Source organism: Frieseomelitta varia, unplaced genomic scaffold (assembly GCF_011392965.1).
Source record: "Frieseomelitta varia isolate USP_RPSP 00005682 unplaced genomic scaffold, Fvar_1.2 scaffold_203, whole genome shotgun sequence".
Taxonomy (NCBI): domain Eukaryota; kingdom Metazoa; phylum Arthropoda; class Insecta; order Hymenoptera; family Apidae; genus Frieseomelitta; species Frieseomelitta varia.
The window spans coordinates 256608-275705 of record NW_025109784.1 but is presented as its reverse complement, the minus strand read 5'-3'; the positions used below and the strand labels follow the sequence as shown (position 1 = coordinate 275705).

At 48.3% G+C, this 19098-nt stretch overlaps 2 protein-coding genes across 5 annotated transcripts in view; both read right to left on the bottom strand.

Annotated features, from left to right (window-relative positions):
• Positions 1-15541, bottom strand: part of LOC122526914 — a 50019-nt gene extending 34478 nt beyond the window's left edge. For both annotated transcript variants that reach the window (XM_043650570.1, XM_043650569.1), the window contains exon 1: positions 15117-15541. The gene's annotated coding sequence lies outside the window, so the exon portion shown is untranslated. The remainder of the gene's footprint in view (positions 1-15116) is intronic.
• A 1888-nt stretch (positions 15542-17429) lies between these two features.
• The window catches only part of LOC122526912 (diacylglycerol O-acyltransferase 1), a 92614-nt gene continuing 90945 nt past the window's right edge, over positions 17430-19098 (bottom strand). For all 3 annotated transcript variants that reach the window (XM_043650564.1, XM_043650565.1, XM_043650563.1), the window contains one exon: positions 17430-18779. In XM_043650564.1, coding sequence (XP_043506499.1) covers positions 18603-18779 — 177 coding nt within the window. In that variant the 3' untranslated portion in view covers positions 17430-18602. The remainder of the gene's footprint in view (positions 18780-19098) is intronic.

Genomic DNA, 19098 nt, shown 5'->3' with positions numbered 1-19098 from the left:
AGAGAGAGAGAGAGAGAGAGAGAGAGAGAGAGAGAGAGAGAGAGAGCGCGTTTGCTCATCTTCCAAAATTAATCACCGTCGATGTAACCCTGAAACGCTCACAAGCTAGCGCTCCCTTGATCTCCGCGTCTGTGTGTTGCCCATCAAAAACTTCGATGGAGGGATGGCCCTTTCAATTCTCCAGCCGAGAGAGTAAAAGCCAACGTGCCCCGGCGTGCGTCGAAAAGCAAATGACGTAAAGTAAAGTTCTGTCATTAAGCCTCGGAATCGCCGCGATGAAGTTGCGCGAAACTAAAAGTCTCGAATTCGACCGAGGTCCGGGTCGAACATCGGAACCAAGGTTTAGAGAGGGATCGAGAGCACGTGGCGAGTCGATAATCACCCGAGGCGTTTAAAACGTTCGTTACTTTCGGTGCTAATTCTCGCTGCATCGAGTACTCCTCGAGGCGGTGACTTTCATTTCGTCGCGATCGCTCGCAAGAGACTGTCGTCCCGTAACGTGCAAAGCTTAGACGCTCGTTTGATTCTCCCGCGGTGGCGTTCCGCCTGCTCCGACAACTACACTGCAACAACTAGTCGTGTAATTATCATCAAGTCCATTAACGCGTAACTACCGCTGGCCGCGTGTCAATCTTCCCGGGATCGTAATTTCCGCGTAATCGCGCGAAAATTCCTCTTGCCTTTGCAAGTGGAACTCGCGCGGACAAACCGGGTACGTATTGTATTAGCCGGCGGCGGGTACGCGTTCGAAACGTTCGGAACGTATCGCGAAATGCCGCCGCGTTGCTAACAAGGATCTTGCAGTTCACGTCCGACCTAATTCAATTTCCAAGTGTCTTTGCTCGTTTCCACAGAGTGTCCGTGTTCCCTGCGCCTGCTGGCGAAGTTAACTAAACCGGAAAGGATGCTTTTTGCTCGACGGTATTAGCTGTCGATGTTGACCATCGTGGATGTTCGCCGCTGGTGATCGAACCTAGGGGCTAGGATCAGTAATTTTCACCGACCGGGAGAGATCAGCCGGTGGACTTTATCGGATAAAACTCGATGAAGAAGTGCGGGAAAGCCGCGATCGACCGGTCGGTCGAGACCTCTTCCTCACCCCTTCTCCTCCTCTCCACCTCGCGAAGAAAATGAGATACCTTAACAAGGCGCCGTCCCCGGCTGTAATTACGCGTTCCAACTTCCTGCTAGCTGTTTTCGTGCTGCCAGTAATTAGAATACCGATAGCTTCACCGGCTTCGCCTCTCCCTCGCTTCAGCCGAAACTCGCCTCTTTTTACTTCCGGCGTAGGAATGCGTTTTCCCGAGGATTTGCCAGAGAATGCGCTCTCGTCGTGGAACCTTTGCACCCAGTCGGAATATTGTTCAATGATGAAAGAAGCGTGCCAGAAGTCCAAGGGACCGCGTTTATCAGCTTCTTCTGGCGCGGAAGAATATCAATTACGAGTTTGCAGACGTAGTGACTTACGCATTTGCTTTGTTTCGAGTCACGTCGAAGACCGTCTTGATTGGCTGACGTTCTATACATTCTGCAACAAACTGTGCATCTTTCGATTGCACGAGTTTTCGAACGTTCGAAAGTACGGCTGCTCCCTCAAAGGGAGGTTCGACTGAAACGCAACGTAACAACGTCAAAGGAGGATTTTTCTTTGGCGAGAACGAAGGGCAACTCAAAGGTGTCCATCAGAGGCGAGGTCGTAGCTGAGGGCGCGTGGATTTTTCATTTAGCCGTGAAAGAGCAACGCGTCGTCGTGGCGTCGGGCGACGAATGAGGAAAGATTAATCAACGCGTTTGTGTTAGCACACGCGCTCGTAGCCAGCGTTCACGTTCACGTTCACTCACATCGGCCACGCCCCGCCACTCGGTAGTTAATGCACTGTTAAAACGTGTAACACATCGAGTATCGCGGGCGCCGCTTAAGCGGGCTCGATTATTCGTGTTTACAAATTTCCTCGGGACCCTGGTTGAACGCGCGTGGACGGCGACTGTTTGGTCGTTTCGTTTAGCTTGCGGTCCGTCCGAACAATTGAATTTTCGGAATTTCCACCATCGTCGTCGGGGCTCTACCATCTCGGCGTTGGTCCAACTTTTTCCTTTGTTCCCCGTGCAGCAATACGTGGAAAATTTGCTTCCACGTAACGCCACCAATGCGGTAGAACGTTAAATCAGATTTTCCTCGCTACTGTCTACTCTATTGAAGAAAGGGTTAAAACGAAGCTACCCAGAGGCGAACGTTTTAGAAGAGTTTTCAAGTGTTTGTCACATCGAGACGTTCGACATCGAAGCTTCAACCCTTTGCGGTCCGCGCCAAGCGTGTTCATCTCTTTTCGTTTCAACTAGTTCGCGCAAAATTGACAGTTTCGCGTCAGATTTCACCAACCGAATCAACGATCCGCTTGCTATCAGTTACTTTGCGAAACACTTATAAACTCATGGAATAACAAGACGTACTTTCGAGTAGATAATTGTATTAAATATTAGGGATACTCACAAATAATGTCGTTTTTTTGATACTGTACAAAATTCTATTGAATACAGCTTATTAAATGTCAATATATTTAATTGGAATATGAGTTATATTATAACAAGTTAAATTATTGTCACTAGACGACAGTGTTTATTAAATTTGAAGAAAACGATATTACTTATGCGTACACCTAATACGAACATTTTAACGTTGAGAAAGCATTCTCCGATGTGGAATACTGATTTTCTTTCACAAGTTTCGTACATGTAAGAAGTCTCTCTCTTCGTCTAGCCACGATCCAGTCAGTAATTCAAAATTTTTGAAATGAATTTCAGATTTTTGTGAAAAATAGGACTCATTGCACTGGGGGAATTCTATCCGTATGTCAAGACTTGTTTTCAAATCACTAACAGTACGCAACTCTCATCTCTGTCAGTCTTAACGAAACAGTATCGACGAAAAAAATAAAATTGAACACTCGACATAGGATCGCAAAAGGTTAAGAATAATTCGATAACGCATTTACTGTCGTAGTGTTTGCGTGTTGTTCGTTACTCGGTACAGTGAACAGCGTCGTACGTGGAATGGTGAGCGAAGCTGCGACCAGATTAGTCTGTTCCACCGTTTCCTCTTTGATATCTCAGCGACCTCGCTTAAAGAAAATTTACTAGCCATTCCGGATTCTGGGATCACCTCGTAAATCCCCTTCGGTCACTCTGGCCGGATGCACTAAAAACAATCCCTGTCCCCCCCCCCCCCCCTGTCGTTCCTTCAATCACGACTGAGGCGCCGTAATATCGCGGCGACGATCGGCGCTTGAAAGTGAAACCGTGGAAAAATACGGGCAGAGATAAAGCGCGGGGGGCATTCGAATCGCCCCAACCCGAGCTTCATTTTGCGCTTCGTTACGCAGCCCGTAAAAAGAGGGGGCTACGAGACCGACCCCGGAGTTATGTAAAACTTTACGCCCCGTTTTACTTATCCTTTAAACCAATTCTCGGCCGCGTTTCTCCTCCCCCGCGGTAATATCCGCGATCCATTTCCCTCGATCGCCGCCGACCGCGTTTCATCTACTCCATCTCCCTGACGCTTCATCCGTCATTTATACGGTCTCGCGAATGGAGACATCTCTCGCGACGTAATTTTCTACGACGCTGCGATGGGACGCTTCATTATACTCGAGCCCCCTTCGAGGACTGACGAGGAATAATCCCAATATTTTCCCGCTTATTTATTACCTTACCGTCCGAGGTGAAGTATTGTTTGTCTTAATAACCGTGGCTCCCGTGGAAAGTTTATTCCCAGTCCCGAGGAAACTTCCCTGGTCTTTGAATCGAAAGGTAGCAGATTGCTTTCGTTCACGACGTTCCGTAACGTTTCCGTACCCGGATCTTTCGCGAAAGTGAATCGAGTAAAAGAGATATCAGACGGTGATATCGATCGTTAGTGGGTTAGAACGCACGTAGAATTATAGAGTCACGTAGAAATTTTAGCCGTGGGTGTGTGTTGTACGTACGACGAAGATGAAGGTGGAGTTGTCGGACAGTTGCTATCGCAGAGTCGAGTTGTTACGTAGTCATGCTAGAGTTGTTATCAAAGACTCGAGAGTCGAAGACGGACGTGTATAAATCGCGGGAAGAGTTGACGGAGCGTCGTGCAAGAGCAATCGTGCAACTTGCCGAGTTGTCAGGCTCGTCGCAACAACAGTTACTCAGGTACGTAAACTTACAATTGGCCTCGTTAAATATCGCGATGAATAGTCGCCGGCGAGATGAATAATTGACCGTTCTAAATATTTTGCCGATTGCGACATCTCAGATCCGTTTCGAATTAAATCGAGGTACCCTGTGTTATCGTGTCAGAGAAATTTTTCGTAAAATTCAAATAATTTCTGACGTCCGACGTGATTAATCTCCTCGATTGTAAAAACGTGACTCTGCGAATTTACGACGGAGGGCATCACTTCAGTCCGCGGAAAACGAAAAGGTTAAAGCAGCGTATTGAAAGTTTCATTGGTTCCGAAAATAGGAACAACGGCCAACGCGCACGTACATATATATATATATATATACATATACGTTCCACCATCGACACGGTTGATCTCGTATTTTTCTCGGCGACAGCGTCGAAGCCGCTTCATCCTTATCAGACCTGACGCGAGAGAAGTTTACTTGGCCCCGTAATTCCTTCCACTCTGCCTCTTCCTTTCGTTTCTCTTTTTCAGTAGCTCGAACACCTCCGCCCCTCACGCTCCTGTGCACGTACATGGTCGGTCCATAAGGTAGAGACTCTCTCCAGAGTTTCTCCGGTCTGCCACGTAGTCGGTCAGGCCAGGCCAAGCTAGGCGAGGGCTAGGAAGGGGGGGCAAGCCCATTGCCACGATGAATAAATAAAAATCGGTCGGGGAATCTGCCGGCGTAATTTATCGACACGCTATCGGCTTTCCGATCTGAGGAATGCACTCGAGAAAATCGAGGACAGTTCGCTCGTATATCAGGAATGCACGCGCCGGAGTTGGAAAAGTGCTAGAAAAGACCGGAGATATTTCGAGCCAATAGTATACCCTTCTGTCTCTTCGATTCGTCTTTTATCCTTTTTCCTTTCCTTTAGCCTCTGATTACTCGCTTTCTCTCTCTCTCTCTCTTTCTCTCTGTCTCTGTCTCTGCTCTTTCTCTTCGATGGATTATTAATGCCTCGTCTCGAGATTGCCACGCTCGAGTGCCGGTGAAATTATATCGTTTCCTCGTTACACAGAGGCTCAGCTGCGGTCCCGTCTTCGCTCGGTGGCGTCGAGGAGCGGTCGAAGAGTCGAGCCATTCATAAAGATTTGACGGGGCATTACGTCCACTTAGGCGGTAGTCCCGAAACGCAGACAGGAGGAGGACGAAAGAGAAATTTGCCAGCTCGCAACCCCGCGGCGCGCGCTGCCCTTCTATTGATATATCGTCCGGTAACGCGCGGTCACGGGACTTCGTGGGCTTAATGTGATTTACAGGGGGAGGGGACAGAAGTTCCTCGCGATGGACCGTATGTTTCGAAAGCCCCGGAGAATTATTGGATACGTGACGTAGAGAGTTACCCCTTAAGCACGCCTGCCGCCGAGTGACTCGCTAAGAATCGATAAAGCGGACGATGCAGAGCGTGCATCCTCGCTTGTCACCTGCCGCGCGCCTGCCGGTACCTGTAATCATATTTTTCGTCGACGATTGTCTACGAACTCGCCTGTATACGGCGGCTTATCGAGCTACATCTCTCTCGAGCGTACGCTACGCTCCCTCCTCCCTCCACCCGTCTCGTGAAATACGGGCTGCTATTTTTCAGCGGGCCGTTTGTAAGACGAAAAACTTGTTACGCCGGTGAAAGCCACCGAGAGAGTGCGATTTTATGTTCGATTCGATGGAATTTCTCGAATGTTTACGGCGTACGTGATGCGGTACCTCTCGGCACACAGTTTCGGCACGAAGCGACGACGAAAAAATTGATCAACGAATCGTTCCCCTCCTTCGCCAAGTTGCGCGGATAGTTTGGAGATCGATGGATAAGTTACGCGGAAGATGCCTGACCAGTGGCCGACTCGTTCCACTTGCACAGTACGACCTCGAGTCTCGTACCGGACGTTGGAACGTTAATTGCTCGTGTTACCGAGCGTTGGTTAATTAAACAACGATTCTGCTAATAAATTAGCGGGGGTACACAACACCCGTTTCATCGCCAGGCGATGTTTAATTATTACGTCGTGCTAAATATTAAAAAAGTTATGGAACGCGGACGAGAGGCGGTTGAATGGGAAGGGTCGGTGTTTTGCCCGAAGCAAAGTAGTTTCGGTTTCGAGTAAGTCACGCTTTAACGAACAAACTTCACGGGAGCTTAATCTTATGGAACTTTAATAAACAAGCTTATTAGAAAATGATGCTTTAATAAACTAACCAACTTTTTAGCTGTCTCTTAATAAGAATATTGCCTAAACCCTTCCGATAGCACCGCTATCGAAGAACGACGGTCCTCTTATTTCCAGCGAAAATTGTCACAAATTTTCGATACTTGACGAGTTGTTATCGAGACGCTTCGTCGACTAACGAATATGTAGAGTTTATTAATATTCAAGTAATCAACGAAAACTGAATAATTCTGAATATTAACTGTCTGTAACTCTGCATCAAGATCTGCAGGACTGCTCTCACGACTACTCTCTACCCAAAATCTTACTCTTACAACCGTCAGTTGCCTTGCTCCTAGGCTGCGAAGAAAGAAATTCCGAACAACGAGAACTTCCTTCCCCATAAATATTTTACGCAACCCAGTATCTATCCGCTATCCGTCGGTGGCAGTAGACGAAGCGCAGCGTATTCTCTCGCTCGCTATCAAACGTTCGCGCGATTAAAATTTATACAATTTGCGAATGTTTCACGAGCGGCGCGGCTCGCGCGAAAGGAGACTCTCGGCAGAGTTTCTCTTCAGTGCACTGTTTCAAAATTTGCAAGAGCACAAAATTATCAAACGGTTCGTATCTCTCGTCTCTTGTCGCAATATTCCCACACACACACACACACACACACACACACAGAGGGGAAAAATTAACGTTTCGAACGATCGTCGCAAACACGCGAGATCGTTTAAGCTCGAAAGACTCTAACAACAAACAAACACGGGCGAACAGCTCTCGTTCTCGCCGGGCGTTCTACATTTTTAATTCGTCGACCGTTTGTTTGCACCGAGCGTGCAAACTCTCTACCTCGAATTGAATAAAATTAAATATCTCCCGAGGAATTCATTTCCCCGATATTCGACGTGTATTTAGACGCGTATTTAATTTTATTCCGTTTCAGATACCTCCAGTTCCCGGAGGAGGAGGAAGAGGAGGAGGAGGAGGAGGAGGAGGACGAAGGAATAATAAAAAGAACTCGCTCGCGTGTGAAACGCGTCGACGAGGAGGAGGCAATCGCTTCAAGAGGAAGATCCTCTCGACCGTTCAGCAACGAGATGCCAGATGCCGGTGTCGCCGGTTCGCTCCGCGTACTCTCACAGCTGTTATTTCCGCGTCTCCTGTCCACGTGTCGCCTTGAATATTCTCTTTTAATAATATTCTCTCACGGTTTATCGAACCATCGAGACGTATTGCTAGTCTCGAAATATTTAAACGCAGCGCAGCGTAGCGTGACGTGGCGATGGCGATGTAAAACGCTTCGCTCGGTGAGACAGAGAAAGAGAAAGAGAGAGAGAGAGAGAGAAAGAGAGAACGTACGTATGTAATTAAAAGCGAATCAACGCGGAAAAATTCGGTCGATTTAGCACGCTCCGGTCTTCAACAGAGATAGAAAAGGGAAAAAATAAAAAAAAGAAGCATGGGAAATAGAAAAAAGAGAGGCAGAGAGAGCGAAGCTCTTGCGCATCGTCCAACAGGCAGAAAACTCCGTCGGATTTCATCTCGTTCATTGTTTAATCCGCGAATTGATGAAGTTCTGAACGTAGCGAAATCGTCCGGTTGGTCGTTGGAAATTTTACGCGACTTTTTCACCCGACGCGATGGGAACACGTCGCTGAACACGGAACGCGACGGTGGAAAACGCTTGCTACGCTACGCTCGGGGAAGCATTACGATATGCATGGCTCGGTTTCGATTCGTCTGTCGTTGATCGAAATACAGCCGCGGTCCTAAATCGTTCGGCTCTTTACGAGCCACCATTTTTGTGTTGTTCGACCAGCTGTCCCTCCTTTATTTCTATTTGCTCGTTTTAACGCGCACGCCATTTTTTGAACGGGGCTCCAGAGAGAGAGAGAGAGAGAGAGAGATTCGAATATCGTCGCCAACGGCTGGTTATATTGAATAAAAATAAAACCGGGGGAATACCTCGGTTGTTTCCGCACACCTCTCCAATTTCAGCAACGTTCCCCGCATCGATCTCGATCTTCTACCCCTCCCTTCCACCCTCCCACCTCGCCAGCACCCCCCGTGCGTGTGTGCTCGTGGCAGGTTTTTTTTCCTCTCTCTCCCCGAAGTTTGTTTCGAAATCGAATCGATTACGAGATGCTTCTCTGTCGATGGACCCGCGTTTCGATTCGCGTTTCGCCGGTGCGCTAAAAACCTCGTAAACAGCGTATCGCGATTTCTGATCCCGCGCGGACGCGAAAATAGATTCCCACGGGCGAAAATAGATTCCCTCCTCCTCCTCCTCCTCCTCCTCCCGGTGTGCGTTCGAAAGCGATTTCCGAACGATGGCTGGCGATCTTGAAAACCATGGGTGATAAAACAACGTGATTTCGATGCAATGGTGGATGACGTAGTGTGTTTGTGGAGTACGCGAGGCGTACACGCGACGCCAGATTGTTATCGAGCAATAAAAAAAACTCGCTCTGCTTCACCGCCTTCCCTCCCCCTCCTCCTCCTCCTCCACCGCGCGACTGCCCTCGTTTCTGGCATGTATAACTTAATTACCAGGCCAGAAAACTAACGATAAAGCCGGGCATTGCCGCTTTAGCAGCGGCATTGCCGCGCCAATTAAATCGAATTACAGGCTGCTGATTTGACGCGGGCGAATTCGCTTCGACAAATATTTCCTTCGTGTTCCAGGGAAACACGTTCGCGCGCGCGTTACTCTAGTCACAACCGAGTTCCCGAACCGAGCGTCTGTTTTTCTAAATAATCAACGCGAGCGACTCGTCGATCGCAAAAACGCGAAATCTTCTGCAGTCTTCCGTTTTGCCACGGTTCCCCTCTATCCACGCCCAAGCGCCAACACTATTTCCGCGTCGTGAAAACGAGTTCCGATTTTCAACCAACGATTTCTATTTTTCCGCCAGATATTACGCGACGGATTAACACCCACGCGATCGAAATTGTTTCAATCTAGATTTATTCGAGGATTGAACGGACGCGCGGCGATTTTTTTTTTCAGACTCTCGTTCGCGCCGCGTCCGTTTCGTCTGATTGGATCTAAGAGCGACGAAATTGGAAGGAACGTTTCAAAGGACAGAGAGTAGAATTTACAACAAACTCGCGCGATACTGCGAGGATGAGGAAGTCCCGTTATTTCGAATTTCTTGCTGTGTGCCCTATTGTCGCGGATAGAAAGACCACGCTTGGGGGACTGTTTGTCCAGCTACTCTAATCTCAAGGCGTGAAATACGACAGACGTAAAATAAAGCACGATTGCGTGAAGTGCATACGAAGACAGAGATATTGAGGGCAAGATTCTTTCCCGAGATTCCTTTCCCATCACCGTCATCTTATTTAGTTTCCCTTGATTCTCTAATTACTTAAACACTGGCAAACTTTATGTTACAAACCACTTGGTTTAATTTCGTCATTTTCCCGCAATAAATGCTGGAAATCATAAACTGAACTGTAAGCTGACTCAACGGGAGGGGGAAGACACGGTAGCCACGCGAGATACGTTTCAAAGGAGTTTGAGGAGTTTGAGGAACAATCTGATTTGAAAATAGCGGGGGGGGGGGGCGGTCCGGATTCATCGAGTAAAGACGAGCTGCTTCGATTCGATTCGAGGCGGACGGTTGCGTGTGTCGCGATACTCGATACGTCGATAATGACTCCGACAGTTGGCTAAAGAAGAGAGAAAAAGAGGAGCGCGCGCGAAGAAAAAAAAAAAAAGAAAAAAGGGAAAAGAGGAGGAAAGGAAGGTGGAACGCAGAATGGAGTAGAGGGCATCGGCTCGTAAATAAAAATGAATCGACGTCGCGGGAGTACGATAGATCAAAAGGTAGCTGCGGGCCAAGCAAGCGAGGTGGGCATGCGAGAAAATAAAAGAGAATTATTGAGGAGCGAAATAAATCAGGCCATGGTGTGTGTTGGCGATGCTGCTGCTGTTGCTGCTGCTGCTGCTGCTGCTGTTTCTGCGACGAGTACAAGCAAGTGATGGTGTCAGAGGGGTCGCACTCCACGCTTCGAAATGAACGCGATAAGAGAAACACGTGTTGAGCACGCTCTCTCACCCTCCTTCCTTCTGCCCTCATCTTCCAGCTGTCTCGATATACAAACCCCCTTTTCCTTCTCGTCCGTTCTCCACCGCTATCGCTTCGTCCTCTGTTCCTCTTTGTTTTTCCGGCTCGTTCTTAGACCGAGGGTGCTCACTCCTGCCAGCAGCAGCACCGGATGAAAGTGTATGAAATGTCCTGGTCGTTGTTTCATTGATATCGCGGATAATAATGGTACCATCGTCTATCCCAAACTCTATCCCAAAGCATCGTACTGTGATTTTCCTCTGCAGATCGTTTTAAGTATCGGCACGATAACTTGGCTTCAATACCATTGTGTCTATTTTTAAAAGAGAGAGAGAGAGAGAGAGAGAGAGAGAGAGAGAGAGAGAGAGAGGAAGAATTGTTAACAAACACGCATCCATATTGAAGATTGTCTTTCCTCCCTTGTTTGTGTGTTTCGATTGTTTGCTCTGGTATTTCCAACTCTGCCAACGTTGTATATTTTCTCGGGAAGGTGTACACAACGGTGTGAAGGAGAAGACTGCCTCATTATTCTGTTGTAATAAAATAATTCCGCTTCTTTAGCGCACTGGTTCAGGGTAGAACAGAATGTCTACTAAGAAACTGTGTAGCACGCTTAGGTTTTCCACGTAAATTCCCCGTTTTCTGTCGATGTGTGCGATTTTCGTCTCGTGTTCTGCCATGTCACCACGTACATCTAATTTCGACAAAAAGGAGGGCGAATGAAAAAGGCGTCACCACGTCGATACACGTTTCCTTTTTATCCGACGCGTGAGGAACGTTTAAAAGAGGAAGAGGGAGGAAAAATAGAAAACCGTGAGGAGAGAGAGAGAGAGAGAGAGAGAGAGAGAAGAAAGAGGAACCCTCGTAGATACGGGAAAGTTCGTATTAACGAGTTATATTCGGATGAAACTCGCGCGGAGTAGTCTCGGGCCTTTCGTCCTTATTACGTTCCTCGTCAAAAGAACGGTGAGAGCTCGCCGTGTTTCAAAATGAACGTGATAAGAGGAACACGTGTTGAACATGATTTCTCACCCTCTCCTTTTTGCGCTCTGAGTCATCTTTCCGCTTTCTTTCTTTTGTCTCCATTTTCCTCTATGCCTCGCCTCCTTTTTACATCGTGCTCTCGCGATATATATATATATATATATATATAAATCCTCGCGCCTCCGCCTCGTCTTCGCTTTCTACCCCCTCTGCCCTTTCCATCCCGTTCTTTCCGTAGATCGAGTTCTTTCTCTCTCTCTCTCGAGTCCCCACGGTCTGTTCAGACTTCTCTTTCACAAATCTTTTCCTCGCGAGAACGAAAGAAATTCGTTACTTTACTTACGCTGATCTGCGAGTAGGTCTACAGTAGGAGAGCAATTTTCTGATCGGACGAATATAACGACAGATATCGTTGCAATACTTTGAATTACTGTGGGGTGAGGAAACCTGGGAAATTGCTCGGTACTTGCTCCTGCGTGGGGCAATTGTCGCAATGAAAAAATACCAAACTTTTTGTCTAGTCGTTCAGGTTTAAGACTTAAAATATTAGGCTGCGTGTGTACGTGCGTGCGAGTTCTCAAAGGATGAAGGTTTTAAGAGTACAAAGAATGGGGAGTTGCGATAGCGTGAGAGATTAATATCTCTCGTCATCGTCGTGTTGAGATTTTTCCAATCGATTAGTTCCAAAATTAATAAACTTTATATTTATATTTGCATTAATTACCACCACACAGGTGAAATCTCGTATCGTTTCTACGCACGTTGCAATGATCGTAATTGTTTCGTAAAACGATACGAAACGCAGTACCGGCGATCAGATTTAACAAACGACGACGGCCAATAACGCGGACGTGGTGTTTCCGCGTTTCGCTGATACATTGTCCAACGTAGGTTGCAAGTTTCGCCGATATATTATTGAATGTAGTCTTCATAAATTCGGCGAGATGCAGCGATTGTTGCGACGCGTTATCGCTGGGAAACGAGGCCGGCATCCGATGAAATTTAAATATTCAAAACGACTGCCTTATTTCAAAACAACGAAAACGGTTATCGAAACGAGAGCCAATTCTACCCTCGCGCCGGAGAACGTGTCGGATTTTGATTAGAGAGTTTACGCGACAGGAATGTTTAATGTCTGGCGGGAATGCAGCAACACGGCGGTGGAAACCGGCGAAATCGGTAGAAACGAACGTACGGGGGGGGATGGGAGTGGGTGGAGGGGGGAGGGATCGGAAAACAGCGAGGCGTTCGGAGACGGAGGTCACGGACCTTCGGATCGTTCGCAAACTTTGCCCGCGCGCTCGTCAAATACGTTCCGAGTCTGCGGCGTCTAACTTGACTAATTGGCTTCCCGCTGGAACTGAATAATAATTGAATAATGGAATATTGAGAGCGAGGAGGCAACGAGGAGGCGCGAGCTGTGAAATTCACGCACGCCCACGTTGAAATCAAACGTTTTACGCGCGCCCCATGTAGATTCGCCCTGTATTTGCCCTACAACTTTACACGACCAAATCGTTTCCCCCCTCCCCTCTCCTCCTTTCTCTTTTTTCCTTTTCTCCACCCTTCTCTCCGCCGCCTTTTCTTTTTCTTCGCCTCTATAAAGTTACCCGCATAGAAATAGCAATCAAAGCGGTTTCACGCGATTTTCGGTACTTGGCAGAAACCGCTTCTTTGACAATCGCCGGAGAGAGTTAAACGGGAATAATGGTCACGAACGTAACGAGAATCTGATCTTCCGGCACGGGGGGGCCGGGTGAGCGAAAAATCGGTGCCAGTTTTTTTGCGGTTACGCGCTCAACGGATAGCGTGATGCTCGGATTCGATGAGCCGCCATTAACACCGTGTAATCCTGAATCGGCAATCAGGGATTGAAAACCTTGAGCCGGGGCAATGATTCGACGTTTGACGGGTTGAGAAAGTTTTTGCCACGGTAAGAAATAGAAGAAAACGAGCATACGCGCCCCAGGGAATCAGGCTATCGGAAGAAAAATGTTCTCGCTAACATGTAAGTTTGAGAAACTTTGCCTAACTGAATTTTAACTCGACTACGGATCGTTTTATTAATATTTTCTTGGCGAAATGCACTTTAAAAGTCAGATGGATGGGCGTGCATCTCTCCTCTGTTTACAATAGTATATCCTGCCAGGCGACTGACTTCCTGTTAAGTCTTTTACCTATATTTTTCGTGTAAACGTACAGTCGGAAAAGTTTGCGCTCTCTCCTCTTTTCGTGTAAGTCTTTGATATATATATATATATATATATACAAAAGAAAGGAAACGAAAACAACGACGCTTCGATCGAAGATCATCCGAGTAGTTTGCCCAACGATCTCTCGACTTTCGCGCGATGAAAAATCTGCCACAGCGCTCTGACGGTCGATTTCTACCTTTGCTTACTCAGAGGCCATCTCGCAAACTCAAAATCGATATGTACGTGAAAGAGTTCGAAAACGAACCGCAACGTATCGCCAACGAGTCTGCGAAGCAAGATTTCCAAGTCTCAAAACACCGATAAAATTACGCAAATGCGAAATCGAAAGAAAGACGCGTTGGCGATACGTTGCGGTTCGTTTTCGAACTCTTTCACGTACATATCGATTTTGAGTTGGATGATCTCTCTCTCTCTCTCTCTCTCTCTCTTTCTCGGAAATAGCGAGCGTGCGAGTTATTTTTCTTGGAACGCCAGATCCACGCACCAGGTCCACGCGCGTTTTCGAGTAGCTTGGGCTCTAATATCGGCACGTGACTGCGAATAATTCTCCCCTGTCACCAGCAAAAACATCGTGCAACGCCGCGTCACGTTCTATCGTGTGAGATATTGCCGATCATCCTGCGCGAGACGTAGAGCTTCGCTTCAATTTCCCCCCTTTCCGATGCCGTGCGTCGGCCTCTTGTTCTCCGTCGGTGAACTTGGCTCGTATCATGACGAACGACCGAGGCAACCAACGGCAGCGCCATTTTTCTTCGACGCGAAATTACCAGCGAGCTCTTTAACAAACGTCGAGTCATTGTTATCGCGCCGATGAACGACGTGATTCGTCGCTTTTCTCGCGATAACCGAGGAGAACGAAAGCAGAGGTGGAACGCCACTGCCGGTTATCTTCGATTCTCGAACGTCGATCATTTCGCGTTAACGCACGGCTGAAAGGAAATAAATAAGACGTTGAATCTGGACAAGTTTTACGGACGGAGCGGTAAGTTGGGCTGAGAGAGTAACGCCCGGGTGCTCTCTCTCTCTCTCTCTCTCTCTCTTTCTCTCTGATCGACGCGCGAGCGTTTGAGATCGCGAATTATTTTTTTCACGCCAGTTCTACTAAGCAAACGAACGTTTAATTGACGTTCCGTATGAATGATTCATCGGCGATTTCTTCCGGAGGACGAATAACGCCGCATCGATCCGTTCCTCTGGTTTTTTTTCTTCTTCGTTTTTTTTTTCTTTTTTTTTTATGCGTAGTGAAATCGAATTCCCAAATTGCACGGTAGCTTAATTGAAGCGACGCACGACCGACTGATTGCAATTATTCCCAATCCAGATAAATTCGCGCGAGGGGACATCGGCGAAAAATTAGAAATATCAACCTAATAACCTTCGTTAATCGCTGATTGCTTTTGTCAACAATTCTCGCTCGATTTCCAATTTCCCCGGGCGGATGCGCGGAATTCCGACGTTCGCGTTTGCCGATAACAAAATTCACACGTACGTACCTATCTCTCTTTGGAAGCTGCGTGAACATCGCTCCGGCTCGCAAAGCCCCCAGTCGCGTCGTTCCAGTCGTGCGTTCCAGCCGAATCGTTTCTGCTTTTCTTCGTCGCTTTTCCCAATACGCTCGGTGCGTGTTCCGTGTTCAGTGTCCCTCCCTCGAGGAATCAACCTGTTTTCTCTCCCTTGCTGCGCGGAGCCTGCTTCTCAAGTCTCGGAGAGAACCAAAGGAAAAAAAACAAGGGAATCAAGCACAAAAACACAGCACAGTCGTCGTTCGTGGGTGGAAGGAAGGATGGAGAAATAGCTGAACGCCTCGTGTTACCGGCGATCGCCGATCGACCGTTTCGCACGATACGTCTCCAAAGGCGTCGCGGCGCTCACTGCGGAGACTTGGCTGCGTACCCGCCCTTATAGCATCGTGTTGCGCTCACACCGTGCCCCCTACCCGCGCCTCGCGCAACCCCCACCCACCCACCGCCGTTTCTCTCGCTCTCTTCACCCTTCGTTTCGACCCTCTGCGCTGTACCGCCACAACCTCGTGCACCCCTCGCGTCACCCTGACCACCCACCCACCCACGCCGCCTGCACACCCTGCTCTATCATCCCCCGCGCTCTGCACACCGTCACCATTGCCACCACCCACCTTACAGGATAACGCAAGCGTTCTGGAATAAGCGTTCAAAAGGCCAGCCGACGCATTCTTCGCGAACCTCGTGCGCGAGAAACGAACGCACCTTTCGAGATTTTGCGATCGGACGGACCATCGGTATCGGCGTACCGCTTCTTTTTCTTCTACTTTTTCTACTTCTTCTTCTTCTTCTTCTTCTCCTTGGTCCGAGACTTTTCCTCAGACTGGAATTTCAGCTGGAATTTCGTTACGTTGATTGACACAGGGAGGGTTATGCCTTTGCAAATGGGAGGATTGTTAGCGGGAACGGTTGGACGGAGCACCGAGACCGATTCTAATTTACTCGGCACCCAACGGCACTCTCGCGTTATCCCGCTGTAAATCACTTGGACGCGCTCCAGTGCTCGTCATACCGCGCGTGAACGTCACGCTAACCTTCTTCGATTCACTCCAACTCACGAGGACCGGTTTCAATTTGTGCGAAACTTCTAGAATCCACTGGAAATCCCGCGGAATCGTTTCAATTCGTGCTAACTTTTCCCACAGGCGCGCGCGCCGACCTGCACGAAACCTATTCGAATGTGTACTAAAACTCGCCGCCGCTTCTGTTTGCTTCTTCCTTTTTATTTATTTATTTTTTTTTTCTCTCTCGCGATCGACTCGCGTGAAATTTCTGAAAAATTCCACTCGATCGGAGAAAGAACGCAGAAATCACCGTTCGATCCCCCGGTTAATTGGTCACGTTAACGTCGAGCGGATCGTCAGAACCAAAGAGGAGACCCTCTTCCCAACTCGTTCGGCAACTCGTGACCCGCCTGCGTCGATAAATTCGGCTCTGTACTCGCGCGGGATCCGCTCGAACGCGCGCCGATTCGTTCCCGACTCGCTTGGATCCGCCCGCTCGTAAGTCTCCACGCTTGTCACGTATCTGGATGGTATATAACATCGCGTCTCTCTGACGCAGACGTATGTCCGACTGTCGGTGGTGAGCGCCCCGCATCATTAATTTATCCATCGCCGAGACCGCTTCGGGGCAAACGGGTCGTGACATCCAGGCTCATCAGACAACCGGCGAAGCTCGGGGGATGATGGCTCGAAGAGAAAAAAAAAACATCCCTCTTCCTCGACCTCGAGAAGCTTCCACCCTCTTTCTTTCTTTCTTTCTTTGCTTCGAAACGCAAGAGGGGCGGTTTCGTACGTACCACCCCCTACCCCTTCGCCATCAGGTGTTTCAGAAACGTCGTTTCTCCCGCGTTCCCGGAGCCGAAAGAAATAAAAGGGCGAGACGGAGGGCATCGTTTAAAAACATGACGCGATCGAGTTGGAAGACACCGAGCAGAACAATGATGTTGAGTTGTTTGCCGTTGGTTGGGACGGGTAGGGAAATAGGTACTTTCGCAAATTGTCTGCTGCCGTATCTATTCTGAAAAATATCGCGACTCCGTTCTCGAAAACCGATTCGTTTTCACGAAGATGAAGTTGAAACACTTGAAAAGAGAAACGACTCGATACGAATCTGCTCGGTACACGTTGTTTGGAAACCGCAGCAAACGTGTTAAATATATAACATCGACGATGTTTCAACCTTTCGAAAATAAAGTTCGTTACCCCGGTTACGTGGTAACAGTGTCAACGACAAATTTCCGTGGAGTTTTCTTTCAAGGGATGGAACGAAATTTAACGAGGCTGGTAACAAAGGTCTCGTTTATTCGACAACACAGCCGCGCTCGTGCAGCATGCGAGCGCTAGCTAGCGCACAACGGGAATCTAGAAAATCGTCTGTGTTCGTATACAACTGGCAGCAAGTTGCCTCGTTAAATCCTCGGCATCTGCTTCTTCGTGATACGCAGCCCGGTTGCCTTGAAATATTCACCGGATACGCAACGGGGCCAGACTGCGCGCCCCGGGATAAATTTATTACGGCTAATATACCCTCGATGCGCTCTCGCTGCCCCTCCCGATAGCTCTAGCGATAAAGTATCGTTACATAGGAAAAATATTGGCTGAATTATTGTCTTGAAACGCGCGCATAATATCACGCGGCCCAGGCTCGCGAAGTCAACGATGTCCGAGGATTTTCACGAGTGATAAAAAATGCGTACGCACAGCCGATATCGATGTTAAAATGGCTGATTACATCTGCGTCGATCGGTACAACGTCGTAGTTTCAACAGTTTCAAGTAATCGTGATTTTCCGCGAATAAATCGCGAACGAGGCCGGGACGCGCAGCGACCTGTAAAACGCTGGTATCAAAGTGAGCAAACAGCCTTGCCGGCTGTTATTAAAACATGCATAAAAATGACGAAACGAGTAAATATCTGACAACAGTTCGACGAACGTCGGCGCGTGAACGAGGAAAAGAACACTCTGACCGTACGTTTCATTTCGCGTTTCCCCTGTTAAGATTCTTCGCGCAATTCCAATGTTGCAACTCGGCCATTCTTCGCGATCTCGCGAGTAAAAAATCGAGATATTAATTCAGGATTAGCACTTGCGCCCGGAAGTTTGAAAGTTTAACGGGCGATACAAACTAGACCTGAAAACCAGGCAGTTCGAGCCACTGGCTCGTTCGATTTTCAATCGATCCCTATATTCCCGTCCGCGTTGCTGTTTCGTCGTCGCGACGAACGTCGGAGGGGAACGACGAAACGTCGTAAATTCGCGTTAACGTCGAAGGATCGATTGAAAAATAGCCTACGCACGACACGGAGGTGAGAAATCTGCACGGCGTGAGAAACGAAGGGGAAAAAAAAGATGACGATTGATGGAACAGTTCGACGAGTTGGGCTCGTTCACTCTTCGGGCAGAAACAACCCTTCTTCCCCGACCTTTGCGCGTTCGATTCGTCTCCGCCTCCTTCTACACCATCGAGTGATCCTCGATCAGGTTCTCGCCGAAGTGAGTTATCACGTAATCGTGGTAATACATCATTATGCAAAGTGGTTGTCCGATAATGAGACTCGCCCACACCGTGATGTTGCCCCATCTGGTGCCCCAATGCTTCTCCACCTTCCTACTTATCAGTGATAATGGTATCTGGAATAAAATCAATTAAAAAGTTTCGTCGTTGGTTCGGAGGTGCTCCCCTCCCCCTCCCGCCCCGCCGCCCGACGGTCTGCAAATTAATATTAATCCTTCGACAGTTGGATCGCCTCCGAAAAGATGATCCCGCCGCGGGAAACTTTCGAGGGACTGCGGACGGCTCCAGATATCCTCGTGTCGAAGGATCTCCTTCGGGCCCCCCCTTTGTGCGGCCGAATGTTTGACGAAGAAATTGGTTGATTAAAATTTCTTTCAACTCTTTCGACGCGGTACAGTTCGGTACGGTACGGCACGGCACGGCACGGACAATGAG